Source organism: Trachurus japonicus, chromosome 13, assembly GCF_045865225.1.
Source record: "Trachurus japonicus isolate A0001 chromosome 13, Traja_1.0".
NCBI lineage: Eukaryota > Metazoa > Chordata > Actinopteri > Carangiformes > Carangidae > Trachurus > Trachurus japonicus.
Genome location: NC_140919.1, coordinates 41286073 through 41297628, shown reverse-complemented (window position 1 = coordinate 41297628; position 11556 = coordinate 41286073). Strand labels below are relative to the sequence as shown.

Sequence of the window (11556 nt, the reverse complement as noted above, 5' to 3'; positions counted from 1 at the left end):
GCTAAAATTATATTTACATCCTGTTGTTTGGTTGGTTTGTCGGTGGTAAAAACCCCGGGTCTGTTGGAAACCTGAAGTCTTCTGTTAGAAGACTAATAACGTCATGAGTGCCTGCTGGCTTGAAGCTACAGCACACAGTTGTTCTTGGTTGTCATGCTGACCAACGACGTCTTCCTGTTGATTCTGATGGTGCTGAGCTGCTCGTTGCTGCTTCTCCTCCTGACAGACCGTCCTGCGTACGTCTGTGCTTGTGTGGTGCTGAACACGGCCCCCAGGTTGAGCTGGGCCCTGAAGGCCTTGCAGAAGAGGAAGTAGATGAGCGGGTCCAGGCAGACGTTGAGCACAGACAACATGATGGTCAGCTCCTTCAGGTAGAAGAAGCCCTGGCTCCACCACGAGCAGCGGCCCATCAGGAAGGCGTAGGGAAGACGGACCAGGTGGTAGGGGACGAAACACACGCAGAAGACGCTGACCAGCACCAACATGTTCCTGCGGGACTTGGCCAGTTTGTTGGGGCTGGAGGAGGCCGGCTGCCTCTTCAGGGCCAGCGACAGCCTGCGGGAGGTGCTGTAGTAGAAGAAGACCAGGGAGATGAGGACCAGCAGGAAGGTGACGGCGGAGCAGCAGTGGAGGACCTTGTAGAGCACGGTGACAGGTTTGCTGTGCAGGACGCCACAGCCCACGGTCGTGGAGACAGAGTCTAATGGCTCCTGCGTGAGCAGCGACAAGAGGACGTAGGTCATCATCATGGCCAGGAGGAGAACCCAGGTTACCACGGAGATGACTTGAGCAGCCCGCACCGTCTGCAGGACGTGAGTTCCTAAAGGATGGACGATCTTCAGATACCTGGAGAGGAGAGGCCACAACGTCATTCAATTTTCAATTTCAATTCCAATCTATTCATGTATTCATGTATTTAGGAAATAGGACAGTGCATATTAAAGGTGTACAGAAAAGAAAACTGAATTTAAGACCACTCTGGATCATAAAATTAGTGCAATAACTCATCTATCAGACGATGTAGGCCAAACTTTGTGCAAAATTCTATTTTTGAGTAAATCCAGGATGAAAGTGTGTATTTTTTTTTCCGCATTGGATAATGCAGGCGCACGGATTATACGTCAGCCTGTACACGATTCACCTGCCACTGATATTGGATCCGTAATCCGTCATTCAAACGTCTGAGACACACACACACACACGGAGCTCGGTCTCGCCCCAAGCTTTGAATATCCCGCCCGCTCAATAACGACTAATCAAATTTGTTTTCCTTACTCGGGTAAACTCGTGTTGCAGCTCGTGACAACTCGGCGCGACAAACAGGACAAACGGCCATTTCTGTACACCTTTAATGAACATTTATAAAGTAAATATGAATGAGATTACAGCCATACAGCTAATTTCCATCTCTTGTCCCATTGGCGGGTAGGTGTTAGATAGAAAAACAATACAAAGTATTACCAATAAGAGAAGGAGAGAGAGCAACAACAACAAAATAGAAAAGCACAACAACACAGACTGAGTTGGGGACCACATGAGACCAAATAGCAAGTTGTTGAAATTCTATTGCAAAATGCCTGTCCAAAGTGGTAAATTGTGCACTGTACTGCTGGATTCTATTGCAAGATGCCAGAGTGCTGGTTTGTACTGCAGAAATCATAGGAAAAAAGAAAGTCTGCACACCAACAACAGCTCCAGAGCAGTAATTTATTATCACCAAAAAAGGGAGTGTAACGTTTCGGGTCAGAAACCCTTCCTCAGACTTAAAAACCCGATAAACACAGATATCGGATGGACTTTTTTCCTTTTCTCTTTTTTTATTTGTTGTTCATCACCTGATATGAACGGATCAAGATGCCTCCGGTACCCATGTCATGACTGTATGATGATTTTACACTCTCTTTATTGGTGATAATAAATTATTGCTCTGGAGCTGTTGTTGGTGTGCTGACTTTCTTTTTTCCTATGATTTACTTGTGTTGTCTGGCACCCAGTATTTAGACTTAGACGGATGTGCATGCTTTTTCTATTTTTGTCTTGCAGAAATACCCGTAATAAAGTGCTGGATTGTAGTGAGGTGCTGGATTGTATTGCAAAAAAAAAAGTTCATACTGTAACTGACTCTATCTGCAAAATCCCCTGTTGTGTTCAATGACAGTGAGCTTTTAAACATTTAAACTTGGTCTCTGCAGCTACAGAGTGGTTAAAGGGAAAGACCAAGCTAATAGTCACATCCTTTTATCGGTAGAGTCGTGAAGTACGGTGCAGAAGCTACAGCAGGAAGTTAAGGTGGACCAAAGCCATTAGACCACATAACATGTTTTGAAATAATTCTTACTGCCAGACCCCCTGCTCAGCACACTGACTAATAGCTGCTTTAGGGGACGTGGTTAAAGTTTCACATCACCAAACATGCTAGACTTCCTGCCGAGAGCACAGACGTGACTCTCACTTGTGTTGTATCAGGACCCGATGGCTTGAAGTGAAGTGATGGCCCAGGTCCTCCATGCTTCCACTGCACCCAAATCCTACGTCTGGTTGAACAGGTTCCTTTCGGACTCGTGACAGGTTAATGCCAAACCAAGCTCAGTCTGGTCCACAGTTACAGTTAAGTTAGTGTGTCTCTTTAATGCAGCCACCGAGACCTACACACAAAGAACTGGAATAAACCAAACCTCATCGCCGCCCTGTCACTTTTTTTGCGTTCATGAACACAGCACTTTTCTTTCTACATGATAATAACTTAAAATAAATTGATTGATAGATTGATCGATTGATTGATTGATTGATGATAACAACTAATTCTATTTAGTTATGTTTTTATCAAAATTTGTGTTAATGTTTATAGTTGTGTCCTTTTTATACTTATATTTCATATTTCTATATTCTTTATTTATTTTTGTTTTACACTGCTCTTCTTAACCATTTTTTTTATAGCTCTGGAGATTGATAAAGTATAAAGTATTAGATAGATAGATAGATAGATAGATAGATAGATAGATAGATAGATAGATAGATAGATAGATAGATAGATAGATAGATAGATAGATAGATAGATAGATAGATAGATAGATAGATAGATGGATGGGTGGGAGGTTACCCTCAGGGAAATTGAGGTTCCAGCAAGCAGCACAGCACCGATCATACATTAAAAAGGCACAGATAGATATAGAATATAAAAATAAATGAGTATCATTAATAAATCTATCCATCTATCCGTCTTATCTTCTGGGTCAAATTACATAAATGTGTTGCTCAGAAATGTGCTACCATAAGGGACACACTTCTACAATGTTCATATTTCAGAGAGGGAGAACAGAAGGAGTGAATGAGGCCATTAAAATGAAAGTAGAGATACCTTTTATAAAGAGAGGAGGATGTCTATATCACAACGTATACTATCCCTTTACCGTCCCCTAGGAGATTTACTGTAACAACCATTCTCAAGTGACCTCACGGCTCTAGTGATCATTCCAAAAACCAGAAGAACTAATAAATTAAGTGACATGATAAGGGTGAGTAGCCTGGGAAGACTCCTCTATAATCCTCTTGTCCTTGGTCTTTTCTTGTTTCTTTTTTTTCCGTTGGAGAACCATGACCACCTTGAAGACAGAAGCTTCACTGACGATGTTTGGCCTTATCATCATCATCATCATCATCATTACTGCACGCCGCTTATTTCTAATGACCGACCAGTGTTTGGATCTCTTATTGTAGAAGTTACACAGCTGAGTAAGACCTGTGGTGACAAAACACAACTGAATGTTGATCACATGGTCATAACATCTTGTACGTGGTGGTGACATTGCACTGTGTGCATGTGATAATGCTATTTTATCATGGTCTACACCTCAGACCCAAGTCCTCAAGCTCAGATGTGACCACAGTCTGCGTAACAGTGACAGTGTTTATAGCAGTCTATCACGTTTTCTAACAGTCTCATTCTACCGGTGGTTCAGCTGTTTGCTCTGATGTCTCCATACTGGTGCAATGGATTCCAAAAGTGATACTCATACAAAAGTGAAATTGATGCTGTGCTTCAGCTTGCAATGCTTACACTCAATCCTGCTGCAACCATGCTCAAGAATATGCTAACTATGCTGTGCTTCAGCTTGCAACGCTTATATTAAATAAATGATTTGTTCTCATTTCAGAGTTGTCTGACAGAACTGAGGAAACTGGAACGCACCTAAAGAACATGGACTACTGGTGCGTTCCAGGCAACGCGTAACTCGTGGTTTTCCTACAGGAAGTTACTGGTTTGACTGCCGTTAGTGCATTTTCACAGGTAACAGGTTAGAAAAGCGTGAGTTACGGGTTGCCTGGAACGCTACAAAGTCGTAAGTTGTGACTTGAAGTTGTGACTTGCGAGTTCAAAAGCCTGCCTGCATGTGGCGTAAGAGAGGGAAGGAAGGTGGATGGAGGTGAGGAAGGCTGAGGGCTGAGGGAAGCTGGTGGGTGATGATTGTTAAAGATAAACTTTTACCGTCAGTGCAGCGCTGTCTCCATGGTGTGTGTTTTGCTTCTCTCTCTCTATTGTGTGTTTTGTCTGTGTTTTTATTTTTGTCAGACCACATCCCTCATGCTTTTTAAGCACAGGTGACCAGAACAATCTCATATCCTCATGATGATGTGAAACCTGGCCAGAGCAGCAGCTCAGCCCTCATATTTATAGTTTGTTCACATCCTGTGTTCTTATCCAGGACCATCAGGCCGGGGGGGGAACTCCAACCTCCAGCTCCGCTTCATTCATCTGTATTACTTATCTATTTTTCTTTTTAATCATGTGTCCTGTGAGGCCCATGCATGGGACCTGTATGTGCTCACTGCTTGCACTGGTGCTCAAGCTACAGATCTGTTTTATCCCAATTTTAACTCGTTGGTCACTGAGGTTTCCCTCATTTACAGGGACGGTGAGTTTACAAGCAGCAGCAGAGCATTAATACAATTACATTGAATAACAATTGCAGAATGATTTACAAAAGTCAGACTGTTTAAAATCAGCAAGAGAGGGAATATTCTCCAGCCCCAAAGTATGTTGGTGAATATTCCACGAGGATTTTGGAGCATCAAAGGAAAAGGCAGATTTACCAACTTCTGAATGTACAAAAGGGACCTTAAGAAATAATAATAATAATAGCAATTGCAGCGGGAGCAGTGTTGTAATCGCTGTACCACAACATTGCGATGAAAAGAGAGCTGAGCCAAAAGGCAGAGCTTTGTCCTCACCCTCACCTCTGGTCATGAGCAATGGGTCATGACCGGAAGAACAAGGTTGCGAATCTGAGTGGCAGAAATGGGTTTTCTCAAGAGGGTGTCTATGGTTTTCTCTTAGACAGAAGGTGAGAAGTTCAGTCACCCATGAGAGACTCTGAGTCCTGCTGCTCCTTTAAGTGATTATGCTATCACATAATTCAACGCATAATCAGCCAAAGTCTGCACGCATTTTTTCAAAGACGCCGTACTTTCGCCACAAAAATCGCAGATTTCCGTGCAAAATGTGCAAAATATGCAAAATATGCGGGGCTTGCATGATTTCATAATCCCCGCATTTTCATTGCAAAAGAGTCACATATATCTTTGCATAAAGTTGAAAAACGTTGTGTTTACTTCAAACAAGAGCAGCCTCCTCGTGTTGCCTTGGGAACGTTATGAAGTGACGTCATCGGAAAGTCATTCAGGAGTTGATGCAACTTTACAGTTGGAAGATTGCACTTATTTGTTACCAGTTGGTTACTTCATACTAGTTTCAAAAACCTTACAGTTGTAAGTTTATAAGTTTTTAGCAGTATGTAAATTTAGGTTACAGTAAGAGATTGCACTTGTATAGCTACAGTACCTCTGTAAAACAGGAAGCACACATTTAATTTTATTGTTTGCTGTTTATTGTTTAATTTATTCATTTTTACAGAAGTTGTAGCGTATTCTTTTTGTAAAGCTACGGAACTTGTTTGAGCTTTGTGTTTATTCAGGTCTGAAATAAAACAAGATGAGAACTTAATTATTCCCAGCACTTTCTGTGATGTGTGTGTGTGTGTTGGGGGAATCACTTTTTCTTCTTATTTATCAAACCGCAATTTTTGCAAATTCCAGCAGTTTTATCACATAAAATTGCATAAATATCCCGCATATTCCATTGCATTTTTTTTTCAAAGAAGGGTAAGCAGTTTAGCGATTGAAGAGGGATGGATGGATGGATGATTGTGTATTAACTAACTTGTTCTGTTTTCCTTGTGATTTGCTCTTTGGAAACTGAATTCCCCTTTGGGGATATATATAAATCTTGAATTTCAAATGAATGGATCTGAGTGAGATCTACAGTAATGGTTTTGCTGCTCTGTCTTCTGCCACAGGCCTGATTCTAACACCTAGGGACACCAAAGTCACAACACAGTAAATTAACAACAATCAGAGATCAGAGAGTGAAGAGTAATTCTCTCACAGTGTGAAAAGTTCCCGGAGCTCTGTGGCACTGTGGCACAATGAGGATGTGGTTAATTAACCAATTAACCAATGCAGGCAGCGGGGCAGCAGCACTGAAGTGAAGCAGCAAACACACATGTAGCATAGTTACATGACCCAGCCTGCCCAGCAGAAGCTGCCTTCATCATCTCTTGTTAATTGACTGAAACTATTTCCATGTTTTCCCATATTCCATGTTGTAAACTGTTTCTTGTCTGTTTCCTTCCTCTGTCTCTCACCCTGTGGTTTCTCCTGTTTTTTCTATGGAGTTTCTCCTCAGTGGGTGTGAGGGTCTAAGGACAGAGGATGTTGTTATGATGCTGTGTAAAGACCTTTGAGACAAACTGTTTGTAAAAATGGGGTATACAAAAAAACTTGTGGTAATGCAAAGAAACAGCAAACCACACAGCTGTTTCTGACTAACATGACTCAGAGTGACGCCAAACACCCACTGAACATACCACACACCATTTACTGATCATGACACAAACCGACACAGTAGTTCACACACAGAAAGGTGCACAAATAATACTTGTCTTCACTGTTGGGCTTGGGCCTGAACGCGTTCAATGAACAATCGTTGGGCAAACGTGAACTGAATCTACTGAATTTGAGTTGAGCCATGAGACCACTTTTTTTTGGACATGCTATATTATCAAAATTGTTATGTTTACGCTCATTCTGTTTGTTAGTGGGGATGCACATCATCCTGAAATATATGAAGATATGTTAGTTGGCAACAAAACTATAATTGTCTTGACGTAGTGATCCTGAATATGAAAAGTGGCTCATCCTACCCCAATCTCTCCTATAACTTAGTTCAAGAGTGTGGCAGATTTCCATAGAGGCTTCCAGGTGAAAACCCAGATAAAACACTCTGTAAACAGACCTGTAGCGGAAAAACCACCCAATCTGGCAACACCAGCCACCACAGTGTCGCATTGTCGCATGTGTCATTAAAAAAAAAAAAATGTTAAAGCAACAATGGGGAAATGCCAGTATCCTGAGGGCCGTATCTCCTCAATGCTAATGTAAACCCTGGTTGGATAAGGATTCAAAATTGGATACAAAGATGAAATCTGACACGTAGTTTCAGTGTTAAAACTGATAAAATAATTGCTGTCTATGGTTCTATATGGGCTGTGGCAATAATTTAGAAAATAAATAGCTTGCAGCAATGTATTTAAAAAAAAAAAAGTAAACCACGACCTAGTTCATTTTTGGAATCGTGAAATTTTGAATTATGAACTATGAACTGAACTAGTTTTTTTTTTTAATCTGTGAACTGAACCTTAAACTAGTTCATGTAGAAAGTGAACTTTCTTTATATGCAGAGGCTACAGTCCTCGCGGCAACCGGCCCCGGTTCGAATCCCGAATCTGGTGGCCCTTTGCTGCATGTCATTCCCCCTCTCTCTGCCTCCCCATTTCGTGTCTCTCTCAACTATCCAATCAATTTAAAGGGATGGTTCACCCAAAATTCAAATTTCACTCATTATCTACTCACCCTCAGGTCAACTAAGAGCTGTGAGAAGTTTCAGAGTCCTCCATTCCTTCTCTGAGTTACGGGGGGGGGTCCGTGCAGCAGTATTTGTCCATATAATGGTTGTGAATGGATACCACTTTTCTTCGTCCAAAAAGACACACCAAAAAACATCCAAATACCTCCATAGTGCTCGTCTGTAATGTCTGTCTTGTATTGAAGCCCTGACATGAGAAATTGTTCCGAAAAAAATAAAATAAGTCTATATTTTAAGCTTGTTTGTAGCGGAAGCTCCCAGTGTCTCAGTTCACTGCTCTTCCTGTGTCAGTGCAACCGGCGGAACAATTTCTCATGTCGGGGCTTCAATACAAGAGGGACACACAGACGAGCAGTATGGAGGTATTTGGATGTTTTTTGGTGTGTCTTTTTGGACGAAGAAAAGTGAGCACCATTCACAACCATTATATGGACAAATACTGCTGCACGGACCCCCCCGTAACTCAGAGAAGGCACGGAGGACTCTGAAAATTCTCCCGGCTCTTAGTCGACATGAGGGTGAGTAGATAATGAGTGAAATTTGAATTTTGGGTGAACTATCCCTTTAAAAAAAACAAAAACAACAAAAAAACAGCTCAGCGTTGTGACCTGGCTGGGCCTACCTGTTGGCTGCGATGTAGCCCATGAACAGGATGCTGGCGTACATGTTGAGGTAAAAGGCCGAGGCGCCAAAGTTGCAGTAGAGGCGGCGGACGGGGACGGAGCTGCTGGCGTAGTTGGCGATCCTCAAGGGGAGGCAGAGGCTGATGAAGAAGTCGGCGGCTGCCAGGTTCTTCAGGTAGACGGTCACGCTGCTGGACATGTGCTGCTGAGTGCTGCAGAAGTAAACCCTCAGGGTGAAGCCGTTCAGGACCAGACCCACCTGCTCGGGGAACAGGGAGACGAACAGATCTGGATTGAACAAGGCCCCGTTTATACGTAGTACCCGGTTATTTTTAAAAACTGAGACATTAACCATCGTTTGCACCCTCCGTTTACACGCAAACGGAGAAAACGCCCCTGAAAATGATGCTTTTTAAAAACTCCGGCCAGGGTGGGGATTTTGGAAAACTCTGGCATGTAAACGGAGAAAAACGGAGATTTGGGTAGCCGACGTCAGACCCTGACGTCTAACCGTAACCATATTACATAAATGAATAAATCATAATAATGATCAAATTTAATGCAGACTGATGTGTCCATTGTAAAACATTTATTTATTGATGTAACGTTAAATGGGGTGATTTCTGTACAGAGTCACGAGGCTGAGCTGCTCTTCTGTCCACACACATGAAGCTTCACTTTTCATTCAAACAAACTAATGCTACTGCCACAATTGTTAGATTTCATCAATGAGACCAACATTTATCTCCTAAAAATAATTTAACCAGCCGGTGGTAAACCTCTAAAAACCTGCGGGTAAGTTAATTAGCGATAGTTTTGTCCCCCGGGATGACGACGGAGGTTGGCCGACCGAGCAGCTCTGCAGACCGGCTGCTGCCTCTGTGATGTCCCGGTCGTTGCTCCACAGGTGGAGTTTCACTTCTCCGAAAAAAAAAGAAGCTTCACCTCTCCGAGAAACATCGGAGCAAACTTCTAAACAGCCTCATCTGGATAAACTGGCCGTATATTTGGCATCTAAACAGTTACTTTCTCGCATGAAAAAATATTAAAACTTTACACACAAGGAGGGCAAGTGACGTTGTTGTTGTTGCTGTTGCTATCAGGTTGCTATGTGGGATCATGTGCGGGATTCTGATTGGCTAACGTGGGCTTCAGCTTCACCCTACACTGCCACCTACAGGTTTGGCATAGACCAGAGCGGCATTTTTATGCAAATGAGAATGACTGATGCATCCTGGGTAATTTAGGGGCAGCGCCCGGCATCCCTCCATTGAAAAGTTCAGCCTAACTGGCTTGACAAACTAACTAACAAAAAGTTGTCTATTAACGGGCTGTTTACAGACAACACTGAGCCAAAACCTCCCTGGTGATTCCACCAAATACGTGTAGATGTCTGGGTCAGACATTTCTGGTCACTGTGTGGAGTCATTGATCACTGTGGGAGGCTAAAGGAGCATACCGCTAGATTCATTCATTGTAATTTTTCAAGATAGCGTGAACGGTGGGTTTCAAAGAGGGTGTCAAAATAATTATGAGACACATTATGCTACAAAAGAAACACAAAATAAAACATTCAAATTGATTGTTAGTTAGTCTACGCTCCATCAAAACACAAAAAGCCACTGAGTGCAATGTAAATATGCCGGGTGCTGCCCCTAAATTACCCAGGATGCATCAGTCATTCTCATTTGCATAAAAATGCCGCTCTGGTCTATGCTCTGAAAGGGATAGTAGCATTTTTTTAAAGTGGGTTTTTATGATCTACAAATAGCCCCTAAGTACTTTAATTGCAGTAGAAGACTCTCTGCACTCCTCCCGTTAGCAACGCCAGCCCATAATAGCCCTGCCCAGAGATTCACAACATACAGTGTTGTGAACAGACCCAAAGAAACGGCCTATTTTCGTGGCCTAAAAGAGGTTTTACCTGAAAAAAAAAAACACGGTTCCATTGTTTGCTATAATATAATTTTTTCCAGCCCTTCAAAGTGCAGGAAAAACACAGTTTTTATTTGGACCTAACCAACTGCTGATCGGCGGGCGCTAACCCTGGGCGGAGGGATACGTGAGTTGGTTTGGTCCAAATAAAAACTGTGTTTTTCCTGCACTTTGAAGGGCTGGAAAAAATTATATTATAGTGAACAATGGAACTGTGTATTTTTTTTTTACGTAAAACCTCTTTTAGGCCGCAAAAATAGGCCGTTTCTTTGGGTCCATTCACAACAATGTATGTTGTAAATCTCTGGGCAGGGCTATTATGGGCTGGCGTTGCTAACGGGAGGAGTGCAGAGAGTCTTCTACTGCAATTCAAGTACTTAGGGGCTATTTGTAGATCATACAACCCCACTTTTAAAAAAATGCTACTATCCCTTTAACGGCATATATACACGGGTGGTGTAAACGAAACGTTTTCTGAAAACGGACTGGTGTGCACGCAGTGTTTTTTGTAAACGGAGAGGGTGAAATGTCCGTTTATGAAAATAGCCGGGCACGTGTAAACGCAGTCCAAGAGTCAGATGGAGGGAAGGGGGGGGGGGGAGTTGAAGACGACAGACTCACCAGAAACACCAGGCTGTAGAACACCATGACAAACGTGTGGAACCCCGGTGTGGCCATGTTATCACAGGTGCCGTTCACGTTAGCGGACTGGTTGGAGGTCGGGGTCACGCCGGTCAGGGTCACGCTGCCGGCCCCTCCAAGGTCACTCATCATGTTTCTGGATGTTTTGGAGCAGAGAAATGTGAAAAGTGACTTGAAATGGTCTGAACACCGTCAGACACCGAGCGTCTGCCTCAGAGGAAGTGGTGAGAGCGGAGAGGAAGCTGACAGATCACCACAGCAGCAGAGAACCGCTGCAGACAAACACAACTAAGTAAGAAATCCACCTTCCTCCTCGGCCCTCCAACACACCGGACCCCGCTGCCGTGAGAGGCCTTTTCACTGACACATCTGTTC

At 43.0% G+C, this 11556-nt stretch overlaps 1 protein-coding gene across 1 annotated transcript; it reads right to left on the bottom strand.

The window, feature by feature from the left end:
* Positions 1-59: 59 nt before the first annotated feature.
* Positions 60-11313, bottom strand: LOC146976665 (P2Y purinoceptor 14-like). The gene is made up of 3 exons (XM_085796720.1): positions 11161-11313; positions 8604-8863; positions 60-846 (listed from the first exon to the last, which is right to left on the bottom strand). The coding sequence occupies exons 1-3, from the start codon at positions 11311-11313 to the stop codon at positions 126-128; spliced, it is 1134 nt and encodes a 377-aa protein (XP_085652846.1). The 3' UTR covers positions 60-125.
* Positions 11314-11556: the final 243 nt, after the last annotated feature.